At 38.6% G+C, this 24,423-nt stretch overlaps 1 protein-coding gene across 1 annotated transcript in view; it reads right to left on the bottom strand.

Annotated features, from left to right (window-relative positions):
• Window positions 1-3,635: 3,635 nt before the first annotated feature.
• The window catches only part of LOC130597191 (interleukin-31 receptor subunit alpha-like), a 28,876-nt gene continuing 8,088 nt past the window's right edge, over window positions 3,636-24,423 (bottom strand). Inside the window, exons 5-15 of the mRNA XM_057405503.1 lie at window positions 24,041-24,180; window positions 20,755-20,896; window positions 20,511-20,593; window positions 17,803-18,013; window positions 15,578-15,736; window positions 14,484-14,606; window positions 13,787-13,939; window positions 11,958-12,101; window positions 9,636-9,732; window positions 7,249-7,312; window positions 3,636-4,506 (exon numbers count right to left, since the gene is read on the bottom strand). Of these exons, the coding sequence (XP_057261486.1) occupies window positions 4,021-4,506; window positions 7,249-7,312; window positions 9,636-9,732; window positions 11,958-12,101; window positions 13,787-13,939; window positions 14,484-14,606; window positions 15,578-15,736; window positions 17,803-18,013; window positions 20,511-20,593; window positions 20,755-20,896; window positions 24,041-24,180 (1,802 nt within the window). The 3' untranslated portion in view covers window positions 3,636-4,020. The remainder of the gene's footprint in view (window positions 4,507-7,248; window positions 7,313-9,635; window positions 9,733-11,957; window positions 12,102-13,786; window positions 13,940-14,483; window positions 14,607-15,577; window positions 15,737-17,802; window positions 18,014-20,510; window positions 20,594-20,754; window positions 20,897-24,040; window positions 24,181-24,423) is intronic.

Below are 24,423 nucleotides of genomic sequence, written 5' to 3'. Positions count from 1 at the left end.
GGATTCTAGATCTGATGACACCCAGCCACCATACACTTGAAATGAGTGCCAGAATGGTTATTTCATTGCAATTCACAAGAAAGTTGAAGGTTGCTGACAGCCGAGTATCTTGGCTTGAACCATGACCAGCAAAATATAACAGTAGCAGTCAACTGTTTGGGAAAGGTCAGAGAATACCCGTAAGATCTTTATGGTTCTGCTGTCCATTTCTGTATGAGCAACATACCAAAACTGGCTGCAGCCTACAATTTACAGTTAAAATAGCATGTCTGCTACTCTCCAGCCTGCCTGAACTCCAGTGTTTCCAGTAAAGCCCTGAACATGTTTCATCACGATTTCCCTGGCAGTTTGCTTCTGTCCTGGTCCAGGGAAAGCTGTGTGTGAGAAAATAAGAGAGCACAAGTCTTATGAGGAGCAGCTGAGGGAATTGGGGTTATTTAGTCTATAGAAAAGGAGGCCTGGGAGGGACCTTATTGCTCCCTGCAATTGAGTGACTGTCATCTCTTCTCCCAAGTGACAAGTAACAGGAAGAGAGGAAATGGCTTCAAGTTGCACCAGGGGAGGTTTCAGCTGGACCTTAACGAAAGATTTCTTCACCAAAAGGGTTGACAAGCCCTGGAACAGGCTGCCCAGGGCAGTTGTGGAGTCTCCTCTTTTTCCCCTCCATTGGCATGGATTGATTTGTCTTAGAAGCAGTCTTCTGTAAACAATGCTCAGAAGTGACTGATATAAGCTGTCCCAGGTTTTATTACCCACTTTCATACAGATACCATCAGTGCAGTACCAGGATACAGTTAACAACATTCAGGCAGTAGACAAACAGTGCCATCAACAGAGAGAGAAACAGGTAAACCAAGAGCCTGTGGCACAGTCAAAAGAGCTTTCAGAGAAGCGTCTTCTGTAAATACAGGACTTTAATGAAGTGTTTCACTATTTTACAGTTTTTGTGGCAGTAATGGGTTGACTGATATTGACAGGATGCACCTGTGCTCTTTGCTTTCAGGTGGACACTCAAGTGCAGATGCCATAGTGCCACAAAGGTGTCTTTTAAGGTTGCCAAAGTACCCCAAAGGCTTATGATTTTAGGGGATTTGTAGCTATTCTGTAATTATTCTATTTAGTTAATACAAAGTGAAAAAAAAACTCTGGAATATTGTGGTTGTGACAATCTCTTACTCCAGGCTGAGTAACTGTTTATCTTGTCTCTGAAACTCTGTGGTAATTTTAGTGCTGTCTGAATACTGCACTTTAGTCTGACCTGAAGTGTAAAAAAAAGCCCAAAACCCCAGCTCCCGAAGCCCCCAAAACAACAACAACAGCAACAAAATCCCCATGCTATATTACGTTAAAATATGCAAGAAAATCATCTACTCTGGGTACCAGAAAAAATAGGTATGTACTAACTTTGCTTTGTGCATGTTTTTAGAGGCCATATTAGAGACTGTATATTACATTCCTCTCTTTGTAAATATAAAATATATATATAAAATATAAAAACACTGTAACTCTGCAGTATAATACCTCATGCTATAAATCACTATGCTATATGCCTCCAGACCTACAGTTAACTGTCTGAACTTTTACGGTGTCCAAGTTCTCACTATTGCTAACACTGGTTCTGAGCTTCCATATTTGCCATTTCACTCCTAACATAACAATAGCAGAGCTAAGAATACTGAAGCTAAGCATCCTACTGAAACCACCTGCACATGAAATACCTATTTGTAGAGGTAGGCAGGCTTCTGCAGTCTGTATATGCACACATTTCTATAACCTGGCTGAAGGGGTCAGCCAGTTAGACTGTGATTGTTGTGGGTTCCTTACAACGGAACTAAAAATTCCCACAGAAGAACTAAACAACAACAATAAACAAATATCATTCCCCTTCCCACTGCCCCCCAGTTGAAGTTAAAACACTTGAAGAGATCTAAAAGACTGCTCAAACCTTTGAGGTGGTGTGGGGAATGCTCCTGTTACCCCTTCATTTAATGAGCAGAGGTAACAGGGATAAGTAGTAACAGGTAGATTGCCTTGTGGCAAAACAATGCATTTTAACTGCTAAGAAAGAAACAATGCAAACTCCACAGTGAAATACAGGTTCGTTCCTGCCAGTTCTAACAGACATAGAGAGATACAGATAAAGAGAGAGAATATAAATAAGGGAAGTGAATAGAACAGGTTTTATTTTGGGGCCTCAATAAATCAGTCAAGTGGGACATACACAATTTCTTTAAGCTTTTTGTAAGCATGGCTATTCTATAATTCATACTGCCTAATATGCATGAAAGTATTTGCGTGAATGTGAGTTGTCCTTCACTTTTAATGAGAGAATTTTAAGAGATGTCTGTCTAAGGAGCCTCTGGTGCTTACAGTACAATGGATCAATTTCTCCACAAAATAATTATAATAAAATGCTCTGTAACCTAGAGACAACAACAATAAACTGAGTTATCTACAATAGCTGCAAACCATTAATGCCTACAGAGTTCATGGGTGGGCAGCTCTCATAAGCTGGAAAACCAATTCAGACTCCTTGCACCAGAGATACATGAGGGAGTCAAATAAAGAGGATATTAGGGAAGACCCTTTTATTCCCTATATCACTGTGATTTCTCCTCAGTGCAAGCTTTGGAGGGCTGAATAACAACTATCTATTCAGTTCTTGAAGTCTGTTCAGCAGATACCATCATTACATGCAGTGTGAAATGGTATCGGCAACTGCATCTCGTAACAGAACATGAATAGATTTCTATTCCTGTGTAGATAAACATGGAAGAAATAGCTTTAATTTAAAGCAAGTAAGAACTCCAGCACTAATACTGATATTTATTATCATCCTCATTTACACAGTGCTATTCATCTATGATAAATAAAGGTGTAAAGTTCTAATATATAAAGCATTTAATAGTGCTTTACACAGATGGATAAGCATAATTTTCTATTCCTATATTGAACGTTTTTCACTCTTTTGGCCAGCTTTGAACAACTGGACAGCTTCTTTTGGGGTGGTAGACACTTCTGCTGGAATTTTTCCTGAAGAGATTATCAGATCTGAAAATTGGGTCTTAAACTGGTCATAGTGAACTCTCCTGATGACATTGTGCCTTGAAATGGCTTCCTGAGTGCCCTGGCACTAAGCACCTAACAAGAGGTACCTCACTGGAAGGTTTTTCATACAGTTCCCTGAAAGTTTTGCCTGTGTGAAGACAATAGGATTTTCCACAGAATTGACTGTGGTGAAATAGCTAATATAATTACATAATGAATCTATCTCACCAAGGAATTTTATTGAAGTAGATGCTATTATCACAACTGTCCTACTGTAGGCTTAATTACAGATTTAAACTAACAGTGTGTGTGGCTTTAAACTAACATAGTAAAATACAGTAAATGGTTCTAACTTGCTAACATGTAGAGAGAAAGGTATTTCCAGTTGACGGGGGAAGGAACATCACAGGATTTATACCAACTATGGAGACAGTAAACAAGACCAAGGATGCCAGCTTTCAAGATAGCAGAGTGGCATCCAACATGGAGCAGAACAGAAGCAAAGACATACCAGCTGCTAACTCAGCACTGGGACCTTGCAAACATGAGCAAGGACTGAGGTCATTCAGTAAACACAGTGAGCAACCATCAGAGACCCCCACTCAGCAAGAAAGAGCACATGTAATTAGGATGCAAATATTATAATTAGTTCATGGAAATATCATGAATATGTAAATAATCTCATGGAAAATTTGTTAATATGCATGAATATGCTAAATATACAGCTGCTGCCGGCAAGTAATGGGGGCATTCACCTTTGCAAAACAATTTTCATGTGCACGCAGTGCTGCAATGAAGAATGCTGCTCTCTAAACTCCAAATTGAGTCTTAGAGAGTTTCTCTGGCCAATTTTTACAGTAGCACTACATGGTCCTAATGGCTTCATTCAAGCATTAGAGGTTTTGGAACTGGATTTTACAGTATGGGAAATTATATTTTGAAATTTGAAAAAAATATGAAGAAATTACAGCTTCAGTTTGAATTGACTTGTCCCATGAAATTTGGTCCAGATGTCAAGAGTACCAGCTGGTTTTGCTTGAGGTAGTCTTGGGGAGCAAACAAACACTCATGCTCAGTTTGTTCTGGCTTACTGCTTAGCTCCATTTTCAGATGAGGATGAACAACTCTTGAAGGCAGTTTCACTGTCAGGCTCATCAAGGCTTTTTGGCTGATCTCCATGCTAGTGTAGTCACTCAAGAGTGGTACGGTAATGGAAATGATTCCCTCTTTTTCACTTGTTACTACTTCTTCAGGGATTTCTTTCTGCTTTAGGCTTATGTCTAAGTTATTGCTAGGTTCTTCTGACTGGTCAGTGTTACATTTGCTGTCTTCTCCACCATCTGTAAAGAGGTCTAACTTCAAAGAAGCCTTTGTCTCATGCTCGATGACATAAAGACTGGTGGTAGCATTGTCTGACAGGGCCTGAAGCAGTGACCTTGAAACAGGTTTCCAATTAATCTGCAAAACAAAGCAGGGAGAAAGAATAGTTTTAGTGTCACAGAATCATAGAATAGTTAGGGTTGGAAAGGACCTTAAGATCATCAAGTTCCAACCCCCCTGCCATGGGCAGGGACACCTCACACTAAACCATCTCACCCAAGGCTCTGTCCAGCCTGGCCTCGAACACTGCCAGGGATGGAGCATTCACAGCTTCCTTGGGCAGCCCATTCCAGTGCCTCACCACCCTAACAGTAAAGAACTTCTTCCTTGTATATAATTTAAACTTCCCCTGTTTATGTTTGAAACCATTAGCCCTTGTCCTGTCATTACAGTCCCTGATGAAGAGTCCCTCCCCAGCATCCTTGTAGGCCCAATACTCATATGTCATACTTTCGTGAAATGCAATTGTCAATTTACTGAAATAAATAACAAAAAGATAAGAGACAGGCAGCCTGATCCTACCTATATAATATGGTAATACATTTAATCTCATTTTCATTGATTTTAGGAAATCGAGGGAAAAAGATTGATTTCACTAACTCAGAGGACCATCTTCTCCTCTCCCAAACTAAATAAAGTTTTTCTTGCGTTCATGTGTGATTGGGACGAAATGTAGTGATGATAAAATGTAGGCTTCTATTCTGCTATTCTGAAAGTTTAACAAACGTGTTACTATAAAAAGGTGGCAGCTTGAACTGTACAGCAGGTGAACGAGCTTTATCTACCAGCTGCTGCTACTGGTTTTTTTATTCAGCTTAATGCCATCTTGTGGTCCAAAGGTTAAATGAGTACCTTGGGTTACAAGTTTTTGCAACTTCTACATGATTCAAAGGAGAACAGTTTGTAAAACTTCTTTTCCACTTTGATCGTTCTGCTGTGTTTGCCCACTTTTGCCAAAAAGTTCTTTAAATTATTGCCAAGCTGGTAAGTTCTCTGGTATAACTATTTGCTTTCTTTTTAGCGCTTTTTTTTTTTTTTTCCCCTCCTCAGCTGTTCTAAATTTGTTAAAATTGTTATGGTTCTTTTGCAAGAAATAAAATTGTATTGGTTTTAATTTTCTTTCTTTTTACAATTTGTATTCTAACTTGGAAATTAGTATGCTATTCTTGGAATTCTCAGTAATCCCACATAAAATATCTCTATATTTCTCTTGTAATGGGTTAAGTAGACACCTCCGCATGGTCAGATTTTGCCTTGTTTTAAATAAGGACCTGTGTGATATGTACCTCCATTATTGTATTTATTATGAACAGCAGCCCAAACTCTACACCTACCAAATCTAAAATAAGCTCTGTGTGAGCTTCTGTCTGAAAGAGGCAATGATGGATGAAGAGAAAGCATCATCTTTGAAGAATCTTGTCTAACCATGAAGAACAGGACACTGACAGGGTGGCTGGCTGTCCATCTTGGTCCCTGTAGTTCATTTTCCTGGGCTCTGCGTCTGACTGAATGGAGAGGGTTCCCAATTCTTCCTACTGCTCTGTACTGTGGGATGTTATCACTGCCTTTGGTTGCAATAAAGAATGCTCTGTGTGGATTTAAAGTACAAATTTTCTTGCCACCTCTCTGTACTATATATGTGTGTCTGTCAAGAGCTGCTACATTGCTCAACTAACCTGATGGGGTTCAGTCTTGAAACAACCTGCAAATAGAATAAATATACAGAATATAATAAGGTTTACTCCCTGCCTCCATTTTACAAAGCTCATTCTGGGAATACTTTTCTCCACGTTTCATGAAATGTTCATAATATCAGATTACTTCTAGGGAATATGTCTGGAATATATCTTTATTGTACGGTCTTCTCACATAGACTTTTTCTGCTTTCCACCAAACTCTTACCTGATACCTGTAATTTCTGTTTCTGCTGTGTTATCAACCTTACCATATTAATCTACCAGTCTTGGCTAATACAGACTTCATTTTCTTTTATAGTTGCTTTGCTTCTGTAGGAATAGCTTAATGCATTTTAAACAGGTGTATTTTGCTCTTGGATTATTTGCTTTTGAGCTACAAGTGCCAAATAAAGCTCTGGCCTGCCAGAAAAATCAAAGCGATTTAGAAGAGGGAAGCAAAAATATAATGGTTGGTGGTCTGAGACTCGGGAGATAAACTGAGGTGCTTCTTCAGTCCTGAAATTCAGGTACCTTTTCCAAAACACATGTGAAAGCCATGGGCAAGATTTGAACAAGCTTCTGAACCATGGTGTCTGTTGACTAGTAGGTGGTCCTCAGCCAGCTACCAGCTGACCAGGCAAAGCCCCTGGATTGCTCTTAAAGCAGGTAGAGGCTGAAGGGTGAGAAACAGATATCACAAAATACCGTTTACACGGCCTTCACTGGGAGAGTTCTATGGAATTAGGCTGCAATGTTAATTTGTATTTTGTGTAACTTGTACTTAATTATCGGTTCTGTTGGTGGAAACTGACTGGATAGAAAACCTGAATTTCTCTCTTTGGTTTCCATCTCCACCCATTCAACTTGGCTTTGTTCTTCTATCAACCGTACCTTTTAATACACTCTATCCTGTTCTAAACAAAGTCTGAGAAGAGTTACGAAATTAAAAACTGCCTACAGCCTCTGGCTAAACAACACTAAACCCTCCCCAGTCCTGTATTTCTAGTATTACCGTAGCTTCCCAACTGTTGATATTAGGCATTTGCTGGGGTAAAGTGTGAAAAGACCAGTAACTAGCATTACTGATTAATCACTAGAAGGATCTCCTTTGTGTATTTTTTCACACCATCAGAAGAGCACTTGCCATATTTTGGAGTGCACTGCTGTTTCTTGGACTTGGTACACTGGGCCAGCATGATATTTTCAGCCTGTAAAGAAATATTTAAATTTATTTTCAGGTTAATTGACGTATTCTGTTCATTTAAATTAACTGCCATTTGTATGCAAAATTTTATTGGTATTTTCATAATCATAAGACCAAGATGTTCTATGATGACTATTAAGCATAATGCCAATTAAAAAGAGAAGACCAAGCTTGGTAGTCTACACCGAATGCTGAGTTAGTGACAATTAGAATCTTTGCTTGAAGACAAAGGAGCTGTGACAGGAGCTGTTAATGTCTCTTTCTATACATTTAATCACTGTATTTTCCTAATTTTCTCATTTCCACAAAACCTCCGTCTTCCTTGAGGACTTTGGGACACTCAGGAAATGTTTGTTTTAGTAAATATTTGCTCCTGGGCTTCTGCTTAGAAGCTTACTTTCCCTCCAAGAAAGAGCAAGCAAGCTATTGCTGTTCTTATTTTTGGTGCAGTGACACTGGTGGTCCTGCAGAAGGTCTCCCTGGTACCTTCAGACCAGAACAGGGGTACATCACAGCTCCTGCTCTTTCCTAATCATTTTGAATTTGGCTTTTTCTGGGAAGGGGTTTGTAAGGTAGAGCTGAGTTTTTCAATAGAGGTGTTCAAATGAGTTTCAGCTGGCTGAAAGGTCTTCCATCAGAACCCTTTTCTTCATGCTGCTTCATTGCATTGAAGGGTCCAGAATGAAAACTGGCAACAAGCTGCTATGTTCTCCAGCCACCTTGATCCCCTGCCATCATGGGTACTATCTCAGGCATTGTCCTCTGTGTCCCTTCCCAAGCAGACAGGCTGCAATGGTGACCTGACTATTATTCCCACTGCCCTGGGATTCTGGTCCTGGCCCCAGTCTGGGAGGGTCTAGCTGTAATTTCCCTATGGAGGGGCAACAGAGGGGTTTGATGGGAATTTCAGAAGGAGTTTCTGCTGAGCTGACTGGTCCCATTGGCACCAGTTCACCCCTGGCTGCTCATGCATGGCTTCTGTGGGAGTGGAAGAAGATAATCTCTTGGCATTTTTGAGGTGATCTCCCTGTCAGTAGCTGCTCTCAGAACACCGCTCTTTGAGTTTTGCCCAATGACTCATGTCCACAGGCAAAAACTCAACACAGCTGTGAGACTGTGGGAGGCTGTGTAGCCCATCACCTTGCCTTAGTGTTGGCTTCAGTGTTGCCTGGTTTTCAAATCAAACCTGGATTTCATTAGCTGAAATGTACTTTGCCTCTGTTTAGCCTGTGGTTTGAGGTGAAGCCTGAGGTTGTAGAGTTACTGGTTCTCTGATCTAAGTGAAACTTCTGTGTAAGTCTCAGAAGCTGTTGTCAAAGACACTAGATCAGATGTAAAGCAACTTAAAGCAAAATCTGAAAAGACAGTGGACAGGTGTCTTAATGTGGAATGCAGCCTGTCTCCCAATGGCAAGGGCAGGAGTTTAGCCTGATACATAAGCTGAAGTGAGCTATATCTTGCCATACAGTTTTCAAGCTATGGTTTGTGCCATCTATCTGTTCTGTCCTTCAGCAGCTGTGTTTTCAGCTTCTGAGGCTGGTGCTTTATAAAAAGTAGAAGAAGGGAGTGTAATGTTCTAGGACACCAAAACAATAGTATGAATAGCTGTAGGAAACTAGGCTTATCAGAAAATGAACATTAGAACCCATTACTATGCAAACCATTTTTCTTATATGCCCCTCATATTGCACCTCAGATTAATTTGAGGGATGTGTATGTGTATACTTTATTACTACAGAGAACAACATCTCCAAAAATAAGAGGACCTCATCCATATCTTACTATGGATGAGGCACCCTAGTTATTCTCTTTTCTTCCTACTCATCCACCTATTACTACTTCTCATTATGTGCTTATGTGCATAATTCATACAGTTGACATCCAAGTGTGTTTGCAGGAAACTGCTTAGATAGCAACATCAATTTGTGTATGCCACACAATGGAATTTCTTTTTGTATTTCAATAGAAGAGATGATTATCAGTTGGGAATGAAAGTGCAAAATAATCGAATGCATGCTTTTTCCATATATATAACCCATTTCCCACTGTGAAGAATGGTCCTCACTCTTTTCAAGGGTGTTTGAGACAGGAGGCAGTCAGATAACGGTATTAAAAGTGAAAGATTATAGATTTTGAGAAACTAATTTAATCAGCTTATAGTAGTTTGCACTTGCTCTTACTTTGTAAATGCATAGTGTGGTGTGGCTTTTGTGTTGTGTGCTTTCTGACTTGGATTGCTTTTAATGACAAAAAAGGCCCAGTGCTATGAAACTCAGGGTGAAACAAACTGGAAATGCTGCTAACAACTTCAGTCAATATTCCCTTACCTTTTAAGCAGCAGAGAACAAGTGAGAGGTGCAAAAACCAGAATGAATATTGTGCTGAAGCAAAGGCCAGTCACAAAACCTTCAAATTCTCCTTTATCTGATGGGAAATAGAGAGATTGAATCAGCTTTATGGTATCAAGTATAGGAAGACTATTTGCCTACCCAAGAGAAGTATTTCAAACAGAAGTCAAACCTTACACATGTTCTGGGGTGCCTGTAAGTGAAACCTAGTTAAAACAAGACCCAAGTTTTCTGGGGGGTCTGAGGCTTTCAGGTTTGTATTTTTAAATACCTAGATTTATGTGCTGAATTATTAACCCTGCTATTCAAAGACAAACACGTTACAAAACCCGAAGTATTCCTAATCCCGATGCTATTAGGTGAGCTCTATGTTGTTTAACATCTCAAGACCCTAATGAAGGTCTGACTTCATGAGAAACTAGTTGAGTGAAAATGTTTTTTAATCTCTTCCAGGTTTTAGTAGCAGGGCTTGGGTGTTTGGGTGAGATCCTACCTGGTCCTGATAATAAGAATATGGTTTGTGTAGTTGGTAGGTGCCACAGTTTCCCTGTTGGATACATTGTGACAATTTTATCTGCAGTCAGCTGTTTGTCCATCCTTGCTGCAAACCTGCATTTCCTATTGCCTATGTTAATACCTGTTTGAGATAACTTCTCATCGCACCCCCAAAAGAGATAAATGAGGTAAATTGCTTAAAACTTTGCTGAAGGTTGATAATGTCCTGCTCACTGTGAGCAGGGACAGCAGTGCTGCTCACACAGGAGCCAAAGCAATATGCCGTCTGAAGAGTGGGTTGGGTTGAGGCATTCTTTACAGATAGCTAAATCAAAAGGTTCAGAGTAACTCCAGGAAAGTGTGGTCAGTATGCGATTGTGTTGCAGATACTGACAAGCCATATTTGCAAAAAGGCCGCTTGCTTTTCCTTTTCCTTCCTACCTACCAACAAAACTTCTTTTTTTTCAATGAGCTACTTAATTATGCTTTAAAAGGTACTTGAAAACCTGCAAATTGCTTTGTTGCTGAAAAAGCTTTTATGACAAAGAAACCTGAGGTTGTTTTAATGGATTAAGTAACACATGGCATGTTGGGGAGGTGTAAAATATTAAACATAATGCTTAAACTCAGTGTAATTACTTGAATTTTCAAAATGTTGCATTAAGTTAACTATGCGTTTTTGTAACTTCCTTGAAATATTCAATCCTATCCTCTGTGTGTTCAATATCCTGTTCTATGTGTTCAATAAGATACATGGAATGAAGTCCTGCAGAAAAGCTGCCGTGGAGACACTTTCATTTCTTGTGTTGAAGGGAGAAAGGACTGGGGGTGTGGGGCAGAAACTCTTGATTCCAAGAAATATTTTTAATTTATTTTACTTTTCTTTCTGCTTCACCCTTTTGACTATTCAGCTGTTTGTATTTACACCTCCATCACTTAATACAAAAAAGCTGTAGCCATTTTCATACTTCTGTCTCTGAATTTCACAGGTTACTTTTCCTGTGCCTGATATCATCTTAGTTTGCTCTTTTATTGTCTTTTTTTGTTTAGAAAGCTCCAATTGAATGAAGCTGTGGTAAAACTGAAAAAAGTCTACTGCAATGTCAGATTTAGTTTAGTTTTAGCACCTGATAAGGTGCTAAAAATGTCTGAGAAGCCATGCATAGGCAACCCTGTATGATTGCAAATTATGAGACTTTATAAATGGAAGTGTATTGATCTTAGCCTATCCAGGCACCCTTGAAAAATAAAACTTTTGCCAGCAAACTGTAGGGCTTCTTTGATAAAATGTACTTAAATTATTAAAACACAGGATACTTTGATTAGCTGTCACCCACAATAGGAGCAATTGAAAAAGACTTCTATTTTTTAATTGTTAATGGCTTAGGGAACTGGAAACCAATTTTACATGATTGCTCAGGGGTTTGCCAAGAGCAAAGACTAGTGAACCTCCTTAGTCACAAGCAGAATATTTAAAATGCTGAAATCTATGACAGGAGTCAGTAATAAATAAAGGTATGTGCATATAGCTAGCATAAAGAGGTCAGAAAACATTTCAGAGATGAGGAGATCCAGCTAAGTCTTTCCTGCATGTTAGGTAATGAAGTACAGGCAGAGTTGCTCTGTGATGCATAGTTTACCTGTCACAAAGGAACAGCTTTGTGTGTTTGCAATCAGTAATTAAGGACTGAATAATAAATCTCCTGCATGAGCACTTTGTTACTCCCTGAAAAGTGGGAAAGAGTAGAGAATAATGGCATATATAGTGCATAATGCAAGGATTGATGCATAGAGCTTCCACGGTACCATATTTTGGAGTGCTGAAAGGTTGTGAATGAGTCGGAGGTCCTTCACCCACATTAGTGAATCCTGAAATCTGCACACGGTAACTGGTTTTTTCCTTCAGTCTGGTAAGACGGTAGCTTGTGGTAGAAGAATTGAGAGTAACAACTGAAAAGCAAGAGGGGATGGAGAAGATGATTAGATGAACTCTGGTGGCTGGGTCTGTATCAGTGTAGCTGACTGGGGAAAAGGCAAAATTTCTGTGCCCTAATCTATATCTGGAGGAAGCCACACCTTGCTGATGTTCTTCAGATGGGTACAAGATTTCCCAAAAATACTTATGTATGTTTTAAATCTGGAGGTAAAGTGCATGAGCTTTTAACACACAAAGGATGTTTAGGTGGTGAACGCAGAAGGCAGTGTATACTGCATGACAGGAAAACACACCTAACAACCTGAACAGTGGTTTTCATGTTGACTGTAACAGTTGACATAAGGACTAAACCCTATCACATGCTTTACTTTCACTCCAGTAGTCAGTAGTTGTTCACCTTAATTAATACCAGTGCTATTATTATTCACTGCAGAAACAGGTCTGTTTCTGAATAACAGGGCTCAATGTTTTTATTCTGATCATGTAGTGACTTTTCCCCTAGCCAGAATAATTGAACAATGATGCTGCAGTACACTGTAGGGCAGAATTACTTTTCAATTTTGCCACTGTGAATTAATGATCTTCATAGAGGTGGAAATGGTGCTGCAGCCTTGTAGGCTTCCTTTCCCGAGATTCTCTGATAAAATTATTCTTTCTGCCTGGGAAACATGGAGGAGATCAAGTGTTCATGTCACAGAGTCACAGAAATCTTAGGGTTGGAAAAGACCTCTGGAGATCATTGCAAAGGGAAAAAAAGCCTCATAATTAAATCCAGCCCTGGACACTACCATTCTGTCTCCTTTTACACATTCTTACAGGTATTTGGGTGGAAGAGGGACCCCTGAAGATGGTGCTTACTTGAAGCTTTTGTTACTTTTTGTGCCCTCTAAAGGCTTAGGCCAACATGAACTGTAGAATGCTTGCTGTTCTTTGCCAGGTCTCTGGTGCTATTTGTCTCCCATAGCACGCCTTTAATTTTACTTGAAAGTCAGTATGTGCAAAGTCAATGTATTATTATTTATAGCAAGAAGACTTTCCACTCAAGACCAGAAGTAAAATGTTTATCAAAAGGAGTATGGGGATTTTTTTTATTATTTCTTTTTTAACTCAAGTGGTTTCAGCTCACAATTATTAATTTATTTCAGTGTGTAGATGTTCCATCATTTGTAGACAAACACAAAAACTATTTAAGACAAAATTTCTAAAAATGAAATAAATAATAGTGTCTTTGAAAACAGGTAAGAAATACAAACTATATTCCCTTCTAATTAAGTTCAAAAAAGAAGTGTATAATTTCTTAAGTCCTACAGAAAATCTCAGTTGAGCTTGTCTGTGTTGCAATGAAACATAAAAGTTTTGTGACTGAAGACTTAACAGCTCAGAAATACTGACAGCATGTATCTTCCTTTCAGTGTTACCAAAGAATTCTTCAGTCGGATAATTAGAATTTAGAACTGTAATTTTTAAAGAAATATTTTCTTATCAATATTTAATACAAGATGATACCTAAAACACTCTTAAGTACTCAGAGGACCATCCTGAACATTAAAACTATAACCAGTAACTGACCTTTGAGAGGGCTCAATTCCCACAGAAATGTAAGGAACTCAGTACTGTGCCGCAACAGCACTTAATCAGTTGTACGAATCTTTTCTGTCATGACTGATCTGCTGCTTTGTTCTGAGCAGCAGTGACTTACCCAGAGACTTTTTCCTAGATGTGTCTGTGTAGCTGATCCTGTATCCCTGGAGAAAGCCCAAACAATCTTCAGCAGCTATTTGGGTCCACTTCACAAGTGCAGAATGCTTTGTGATATTCAGGATTGTCACATTAGCAGGACCTGTCCTAGGAACTTAAAAATCAGTTAAGAATTTAAGCTGTACACCAATACTTCTGCAATAGACATACAAGACTAAAACCTAGCCGCTTCCTTGACAGCTCTTTGCCTGATCCTAGTTGTCATAAATCTAACATCAGGGTGAAAGATAAAGGAGAGATCTCAGTGAGTAAAACCCCCTCATCTTAAGTAATACCAAAGTAGGTAGAAACTGTAACTGTCTCACTACTCCAACAGCCACAGCCATAATAATTTCAACTTGAAATATAAGAGACTTCCAAATTGGGATTGGAAAATCTGACTTTGAACACAGTTACTAACTCTGAGACACTCTTTCTGTTATTTTGGTAATGTCTTATGTAATGATAATATTTCTGTGTTCTGTCAGTAAGGAACAACATTCAGGTCATTCACTGCCAGAGCACAACTGCTAAAACTAAAGGCAATGCTAACTGGACAATGCTGTTAAGCCATCTGGAAAAGAAACTTTATGTAAATTGATGCAGATAGGAAACAAGAAGAAATATGAGAGATGAGATCATATAAATGGGAGGAATACCTCCTTCAACTGAGTAAAAATGGGTCACTCCAAAAGTCTTTTCATGTCCTGTGAAACTTTCACACTGACACACATCCGATGCATGTACCATTATTTTGTACAACTTAAATGGCTGAAAATTGTCTGGAAAACAAATAAAGGTACATCAGAGTTCATTGAAAAGTTAGAAATTACAAAGAAAAGCAGGAGAGAAAACAACTTGCAGTTTTTCTGTATAGTTCTTACTTTCTGAGATTCAAAATGTAGTATAGGTTTATGGTGTTTTACACTGACTAACAAATATGTGCATCCCTCTTTATTGTCTCTAGATGGTTACTACAAACATTTCAAAAGCAGAATGAGATATAACATAACTTTTCTTTTAAAAGATGCCAGACCTATTTGTAGTCTCTCTCTGAAAGGCTTGAGCTCCTAAAGGAGAAGAGGGGAACTAAAATGGCTGTCATTATCTTAGTGCAAGGACTGGTATTTCCCCCTCAGCCATCATATTTAAAAGCAAGCAGAACAACTAGGTGTAATGTGGCAGTGTGGATGTTGCAGAAGGACCAAGGAAAAGAGTGCATTCATTTGTAGAACTCTAAAGCTAAGTGCTCTTTACGGTACATAAAAGCCAGTCCTGCATGGCTTTTGCAAGTGTCACCTACATGATTTTAATCAAGATTTTTGATGATTGTCATGTAAATGATCCTTGGCTGCAGCTCATCATGCCTACCTTGGTCAGCAGAATACTGGAGTTGAGATCTTAGGTTTTCAGAAGGACAGCCATTGGGATAAAAAAAATAATCTAAGGGAGACTAAAGAGCAGTTCATAGTTAAAGTTAAGCTTACCTAGACACAAGAGAAATATTTTATTTTTGCTTTTAAAGCCGGTAGTGTTTAGGTCTCCTTGGGATGTGGGCAAGGAGAGATATCATACCAGCAACAGCAGCTTACATTTCTTGCCCAGCTGTGACCAGAAGAATCCTACTAAAATGTCCACATTTTCTCTGACTCGGTGTTACTAAAAATTGGATGATCTCAGTGCTGGACAGAGATAAGAGTTGCACTTATCTGTGTCTTCAGTTTGCTTTTAAAAACAGGGTGGTTGCTGTTACCTAGTGTGAAATTTCCAGTAGCTGTAGTTACTATTTTCATGCGCATATCCTCTTTACCCGTGCCCCAGTCAACCACAAAACATTTTGGATTGTATTCTGGAGTCCAGGTGACAACTGCATTAGTTCCCTGGTGTTTGACGTGGATTTGGCCAGGCATGTCTGTGAACAAATACACCATTAGAGATCAATAAACAGGAAAGCAGGTTTCTTTTCTCTTGACAGCTTTCTCTTTTTTGCTCTTTTTCAAAGATTATTCAATACATAGTTATCACTGCAGCTGATGTAGTAAGTTTTACATGATTAGGTCAGTGAAGGAAACTCAGCATCTAGTACTTTGCAATGGTGTCTGGGAATCCAGTATTAGTTGCTGTTCATGCGCTTTAATTTCCCAAAATTGGAAAAGGAGAAATGGCTGTTCCAAGCCTTAGGAAAAGGAATCCTGATGTTGCTGAATAACCTCCTGTGAGCCACTATTAACTGCTATACATAGACATAAAGCAACTGTAAGGTAGTGGTTACCTGGGGGAGGGGGAGAAGGGGCTAATTGAGGATTTAGCCATATAATTTCATATTCCATATACTTTGCATTTTCCCCAAGGATGTTGAACATATTGACATTTTTAAAGACAGATTATTTAAATAATAAGAAAGGCCTTCTGACTGAAACTAAGGGCACAGAAGAACAACCTGTCGTTTTGGAGTAAACAGTGGATCTTGTGACAGACAAGATCATCTTCTGTCTGAAAACCAGTATAATAAAGTCAAATTAAAGAAAATGGCTGTATGAGCTGAAAAGCTGTGCATGCTGAGAAGGAATGCATTTAATACAAGGATCTTCTGTTAACTCATGATAGATACAGCAAACCTGCATATAAGTACAACTGAGTCTGAAATGTGTGTCTGAGAAGAGCCATGAAAATCAGGCTGAGAGGTTCAGTAAACAAGTAGGTGTCAATCGAAAGATGGCTTGAGGTGGAAGTATGTATTTCATCAGAAGGGAGTGAAAGCAGTCAAACTTAGGCCATAACCAAATTGTTATGTCTTTGCAGGGCAAGGAGAGCAGAATGGGGGGGGGTGTTAGAAAACCATGGAATCATGGAAAGGTTTGTGTTGGAAGGGACCTTGAAGATCATCTCGTTCAAGATGATGGCCACAGTTGCTCAAACCAGGTTGCTCAAAGCCCATCCAACCTGGCCGTGTACACTTCCAGGGATGGGGCAGCCACATGTCATTATATCTAGTCTGAATCTCTCCTCTTCTATTTTCCAAACATTATCCCTTGTCCTATTGCAACAGGTCCTACTAAAAAGTCTGTCCCTACCACTAACTGATCTAGAGAAGCTTTTTTTGTTGGCCTTGATGTGTCTGACCAGATTATTCTGCCAGGTCTTTAGCTTCACTAACATCATCCCTGGCTTGCCAGACAATTTTCCTGTATTCCTCTCAGGCTACCTGTCCCTGCTTCCAGCCTCTATAGGTTTCCTTTTTGTGTGAGTTTGTCCAGAAATTACTTGTTTCTGGAAAAATCAATGACTTGCAGCTGTCTGGAGACCAACAAAGGTGCTTGCACGCTTACACATGCTATAGGTTAATTTAAGAAAAAAGAAATAATTCTTACTTTGGAAGAGAGAGGTTTTCTTTTATTGCAATAGCTGTACATCAAGATTATAACGAATGAAACTCGCTTATATTATAAGAAAAACAATGTTAAAATGTTTTCTTGTTTAAATGAAAAAAAACCCTGTGTCTTTAGGCATCACAATAGCTTACATCTTCATTGGAATATGACAAGTACATTCTCCCTATTGCTCTCACCATGTACCAGCAGGGATAATACTGAAATAAAGGACAGTAGCAGGTCTCTTAATAGTTACTTAGCTTAAAAACATTGGATTTGCACATCATTCTGCAAACTTTGTTTAAACTGCTGGTATCTACTTAACTTTGATGACCCTCCTTTTGATAGGTAGATCTATCACGTAGCTACTTCTCTAGCTTGAGAAAATGGGAAGTGATGAACAAAATCTTAAATTGCTTGGTCTGTTTGTTAACTTCTATTGAAATCGTTTCTTAAGAAGCAGTACTGACTCTTGCTATGCAAAAATAACAGCCTAAAAATATTCAAGAACATACTTAAACCTGTCCCAAAGACTGACAAAGGGTAGATTACAGATTGCTCATAAAACCTCCCCACTGCTCTAATGAATGAATGATAAAGTAAGTACCTGTTGTACAGAAGTCTGGGACAATGTAGATGGCTTGAGGAGATTCTCCTGCTTGATTATAGGCAGAAATATTAACTCTGTAATAAGCCATAGAAATATTTACAAGAACTTCTCTGTGCTTTAGAAAGATGCGATTTGGTGAATCACTGCAGCTGTTGGGTATTCTTTCCACATTAATGTAATATCCAAGGATATTCTCGCTTTGTGTTACCTAGTAAGAGAAAAAAGATTATTATTCTATAAATATTATTATGTTCTGTGCAGAAAAATCAAGAGGGATTAAATTGTAAAACCAAATTGTCATCTTTGATGAGGGGGAGAGAATCATACTGTTTTAATTAGGTTATTGGGAATCAATGAAGCAAAGCATTTCCTTAAAATTAGGAGCAGACTTAAATTTAGGGGATTTAAGCATGGTATTAAGTGTTTTGCTTAATTGAGATCTTAGTTATGTGTATCCAATTAGTAATAACAGCAGTGAAGCAGCTGTAACATTCTGTACATTTCAGTGGAACATACACCTCATAATTAGGAACTTGAAAGTTAATGAGAGGTGTTTAATTGCAATTCATGCCTCTGGGAATCTTCATCGACTAAATTTTGTTAGGCAACTGGTCCCTTTGAGGATAAATGCTAGTAATTACACTAAACTTCAGAACACGTTGTGTATCCACTGATACATTTTTAGGTGGCAATGGTTCACATGTTATTTTACTGTACTAATCTTTATGAGAGATTGGAAAATGAGCGCATAGAAATGGATATTACTGTGATCTAGATAGAAACTGAGCTTTATACATAAAGGCCTGTGAATTCTGCAAGGATTATTTCTGGTATCAAGATTGTTATTTCTTGGTACAAAATTAATAGTGTGAAGATGCTGCAAAGCTGAGAAATTGGGTTATGTTAATGAAATTATTGGGTGCTTTTGGAGTAACATAAACAGGATGACAATTTAAAAAGCAGAGACACCTGTGTTGAGAGGAATTTCTGATAAAGTTGGAGGTTTTTAAAATGGAAACATGTTTTCCCAGGATAAAGAGGGAAGAATTAGTGCCAGTATTTGAAGCTCTGGTAAAGCTGTTGGGAGAAGAGTGTTATGGTCCTCTCATCAGACTTTGAAACTGGAAAATGTTTCTGTGTAGGAGAAATAATTCCCAGGATAAGTGAAATTATGAGGTCTATTGCACAAGAAGAAACTAGTAGAATTTAGCCTTCTTAGTTTAGCAAATTGAGACCAGAAAAAGTTAGTACTGCTTTATATTGTGCAGTCCTGCAGGAGGTGCCAGGTGATGTGCAGCCATGAAAGCAACACGTTGCCTGGTCAGGTGCTTAGAGCTGAAGCCAGGCTGTTAACTGAACATTAGCAAAAACAGAGGAGCGATGGCTAGCTGAAATATCTCTAAGCTGCTTTATTTGTTTCAGACCAGCTTAAACAAGTATGGCAGCAGAGTTGAAGATTTTCCATCTACATTTAACATGTTAATTATTGCGTTCAGTCCTTCCTTCTGCTCCTTTGAGGTTTGTTGAAGCCATCTGGATTTGAACCCTATTTTGTATAACAGACTAGTATAAGTATTATCCTGAATGAAGATCCTAGCCCTGATTCTATATTTAATATTGTCTTTTTTTTTTTTTAACTAAAGCATTTAGATGGAGAAAAATTTATTCTCTTAACTTGACATTTAAATTGGCATGTACAGTCTATTGCTTGGTCACAAGATGAATAATTTAGTGTGCAGCTTTGCCTTTTTATGAGTAGATAAGGGAAAAAGGGGATCTCTTATGCTTATCAGAAGATGTCTATTTCCTCTGCTGCCTTTTCTTTCCTTTGACAAAAGTGCATGGGGTAACTACAGAACTTTCCAATTCTGATATTTTAAAACTCTGCCAGAGTCTGTCCTTTCTGTCAGGGATTTTCCCTATGTCAAACTTACTGGAATTTGTAGACACTCCTCTCAGAATTTCGATAATATTAATTAGTTTCCATGCAAATGCCTCTAGTACACCTTGTTCATTGAAATTGCCTGTGTGCCCATTGACTGTATATTCAAGTTGTTCATTTCTTACCAAGAGAACTTCAGCTGGTAATGCTATTGTAGTCAGTCAGCTGATAACAACTCCTGCTGAAGAAAAGAGCATGCCTCTGCTGCATAGGTTTGAACTTTAAATGTCATTATGGGAAACATGCAGTTTGAAGCTGCTCTTACAAGCCAGAGACTCTTTTTCTGTCCCTATTATAATGTATTTACACTTCTGAATTAGTAAATTAGTAGACATACAAACCTTTTCTAAAAGGTTTTGGTCTCTTGAGAGTATGGATGCTCCTTATGAACATGTGAAACACAAGGTGTGTCACTTGTATGCGTTAAAGACTTAGGCTCTTTTTAGGAAAAGTGGCAAACTTGAGGCACACCTATTTTTAATGAAAGCTGGGAAAAATCTTTAGTCAATGATTTTGAGCACAGAGATTGCTGGTTTAATAATTTTTCAAGTTTATAAATTGGTGTGTTTTTTTCCTTGCTGATTTCTAGAACCTAGAACACCACCATAAAAATGCAGTGAATCCTGAAGTGAGACTACAGTATTCAATGCCTTCTGCTTATACAGTAGTCTCATTATGATGAGAAAGTCTATTTTTTTCCTACAAAGTAATAAATTAATAACATGGACATATAGAAGGTACTCAGACTCAAAGTGAATGTTACCTCCCACTTCAGAAGAATGCTTCTTCTGCCTGGAGCAATTTCTGTAGTTGCATTGTATGATATTCTTGGCTTGTTCATGAGTTCTGGTAAATGTGGAAAAAGATGGAAACATGCACTGATATAAATCAATATGATCATCATATTTTCAACAGGATCTGACAATGCTATTTCTATATATACAAGATTTTAAGAGGTTTTTACATTCATGCTTATTCCCAGTAGGACGAAACTATATTTCACTTACTGTGAGGGACCAAAATCTCTTTACTCCAAATGCAAACACAGTAGAGATCATCCTTGGCTATGCATCTAAGCTGAACAATGTATGAAGACATAGCATTTAAATTCGAAATGGTGACATTGACAGCACTGCTTTTGACAGGCACCTAAAAACAAATGATGTTTAATTTATGTGGCAGCAATAAAACATAATCTTGTATTAACTGATTTCTCAATCAAGAACCAGCCACCTGACTGCAGCCAAAAGTAGGGGTCCCTGTTCATCAATGAAGATTTACTACACATTTTAGCCAATGTCTTTTCACTCTTTCTCTCAAGGCAATACCCTTTGCTTCATGATCTGCGCAGTCACAATATATAAGCAACAATTTAGGACTAAATAGTGTTTTTTAAAATAAATTAAGCATTATATATAATGAAAAATAATCTTACCTAACTTACCTAATAAACTTGCCTTGTTGGCATTCTGAAGAAGAAGATGTTAAGGTCAAATTAAATATTAAAAAAAAATACCTTTATTCTCAAATGTTAATCTAAATAGATCTGTATGGCTGATGTGGTAAGGAGTGAGCATGGCTGAATAGAATGTGTGGCAGCCTATGCCTTAGTACCACAGAAGTGGTATGCATCTGCAGCTGATGACGGCACTGGACCTCCAGTAACTGTAAAGGGAATGGAGATAGTCTTCAAAGACACCACCTGTGTCTGAGGAAATACCTGAGCTGAAAACTATGGGAGCAAATATGATAGAAAACTGTTGCTTTATGCTTGAACTCTTTTACACTTTTTCCCAGATGTCCATTGGTCGCCACCATTAGAGCACAGTATCCTGCCTTACATGGACTTTTGGTCCATGTGTTGTAACATTTTTGGTAAAAGTGGTATTGCAGATTGAAATATTTGGTTTAGCATTTGTCTGCTGTAAAGTTTTGTTTTCTTAATGATACGTAATTCCTAAAAAAGCCTATCAAAGAACCAAAACCAAAACCAACAGACAAAAAAACCCCAAACAAAACAACCTAGCTCTTCTTTTTTTTTTGCAGGTTTTTTTTTTTTTAATTAAAATTAATTAATTAACATCTGGGTCAGTGTATTTACTTCTCCAACCAGACCTTTATTTCACATAACCCTCTTCAAGTGATAACCACCAGTGGCGGCTGTAATGCACCATCAATGAAGTCTGGATTCGGCTGCACCTGAGCTCCCCTCAGGAAGGAGTTTAGAATACAATGGGGGCTCTTCCTGAACCTCATGACTCAATGGGAAGGCCTCCCTGACAGTTTTGTCTAATCCTGCCCTCTATGCAGTAAATACTCAAGTGTACCTTGCCATCAAAACTTGTTAAATCACTATCACATTTACTATCAGGCTTTGTTAAATTGCAGTTTTATATCAATAACATATTGCTACTCTGTTTTGTGGATGAAGTGACACACTTCACTTGTAACAAATTGATTTATTTGATAGGTTGGTGAGTAGTACCACTGATTATTTATGGAGGTATGAAGTGAATCCAAGTCCCAGCTTCTCAGAAAAATGGGCTCATGACAATTGGTATAATTGGAAAGCTGTTGCCCTAAGCATTCCCAGAGCCATGATTCAAGGTCAGCCTGCTGAAGCCTCCCAGAAATTAGATAACTGTGAAAAAAAGGAGCCTATTATTTCAAATCCGCCAGCACCAGTCCTCAGTAAGTGACACAACCTCTTCCTTCCTCTTAGGGAGGAATTGCAGGGACTGAATCAAAAAACCCAGAGTAATGCCAGAAGGCAGTCTGCCTTCCTGTCTGGAAAGTGGAGGCTTATCAGGACGTAAGTGGTGATGGCCCATATGTATTTTAATTCCAGTTGGTCCTCAAGGACACTTGGTGGAATTTTTAATAGACAGGGGAGCACAAATTTCAATACTAACACAAGAAGATAGTATTGAAGAATATACTTCAGTGTACTGAGAATATATTGAGAAGCTGGCCATTCAATCCAGATGGTTAAGATCAGTGGTCTGAAGGAAGCAAGTGTTGTATGTTAAACTGCCAAGGTGAATTTATGGCTCCTGGTCAAGAAGTGTATGGCACTCAAAAATTACTAATGTACCACAATAACTGAATTCTGCTGTGGCATGGATTGGAATTTCTGGAGATTTGGAGAAGTGACAAATGACATCCAGAACCCGTTCCCCATGTATGTCACCTGTCCAGTCAGTTGGAAACCAAGCAGGAGGTAGCGCTTAGCAGTTGACTGTTGGCACCTGAATGCTAATACATCTCTGCTAACAGCTGCTGTACCAAACACTCCAAACTTGCAACTACTTTGCAAGCAGCTGAAGCTGCACAACCATGGATGGCGGCATCAGATGTAAAAGATATGTTCTTTATGGGTCCCCTAATGTATGATAGAGGAGTTTTCTGTTTGGAGGGAGTAGTACATACTTTTAACAGCTTCCCACATGGTTATTAACATTCACCAACAATTGCTCATGCCACACTTGCAGAACTTTTACAGGCAGTCTCACTCCCCAAGGATGTGAAACTGTAATGATATATAGACGATATTCTGATTGGAGGAACTTCCCCTGAGAAGGTGGCAAAAGCAGCAGCAGCAGTATGGCAAGCACTAAATGAAGCAGAAATTGATATTCCATGTGGAAAATGCCGGGACCAAGTAAAGAAGTAAAATTTTTAGATACTTGGTGGATAGCAGGCAGTGAAGTGATTGCTCCAGAAACCTTGAGAAAAACAAAAAAGCTGCCAATGCCCCAATCAAGGAAGGAGTTACAACAATTAGTGGGAACTTTAGAATATTGGAGGAAGAATGTACTTGGGTTTTCTATCACTTCCCATCCATTATACTCACTCTCGTGGACAGGCAAACCCTGGGAGTCAATATTAGAACACAGAGAGGAGGTCAATTATCATAACACAATAAGGTTTCACTCAACAAGATACTTACAGTAACCTGTTCCAAGCTACCCCAGTGGGCCAAAACAATCTTTATTTTTTAGCTTAACCACATTTAAAGAAACAAAACAATGATACTCTGAATGGGAAAAGGGTGACAGGCTGCTCTATATTTTATTGTGTAAGACTATTAACAAATTTAGGATCTGTTAGAACAAGCCTGAGATCTTTGTGAGATTTGCCTACAGATTATCTGCATGCTGTGCCTCCTTGCTATTCATGTTGTGCGTGCTCTGCAGTAGCATCCTGTCAATGTCCTGCATATGTGATATGTATTGCTGTACTGATAATAAGGCACCTCATGTTCTCAAATGATTTTCATCTCTAAGTACATACCAGCGTCCACCGAGTGGATTCTGCGACTGCCTCTCTGTACCTCAGCTCATACGCTGTAGGAGTTGCAGGCAGGTCCCACTTTACTATCAGTTGGTTTGTGACCTGATGAGCATTTATGTTTGATGGTGTCAAGCACTTCCCTAAAATGAGGAACATACAGCTGTTGTAAATACAAGAGAAGGATGAAGGGTTTTGGTAATTATGTCTGTCAGGTGTGGTTTATAAAAAATAAAAGGCTTGGCACAGAATACTGAACACTGAAAGACTTTAAAAAGACTGAAAAGAAATAATTACTAAATCTTTATGGTATCAACAAAACAAGGTTGATCCTCCTGTCTTTCTTTTGTGAATGCTTCTACTTATTTCAGAAAGACTCTTTTTCT

Source organism: Pezoporus wallicus, unplaced genomic scaffold (assembly GCF_028554395.1).
Source record: "Pezoporus wallicus isolate ANWC-B61680 ecotype Strahan unplaced genomic scaffold, APGP_CSIRO_Pwel_v1 scaffold_2696, whole genome shotgun sequence".
NCBI classification, from domain to species: Eukaryota; Metazoa; Chordata; class Aves; order Psittaciformes; family Psittacidae; genus Pezoporus; species Pezoporus wallicus.
Note: the sequence above shows the minus strand (reverse complement) of the source record. Positions and strands in the feature narration are given on the sequence as shown.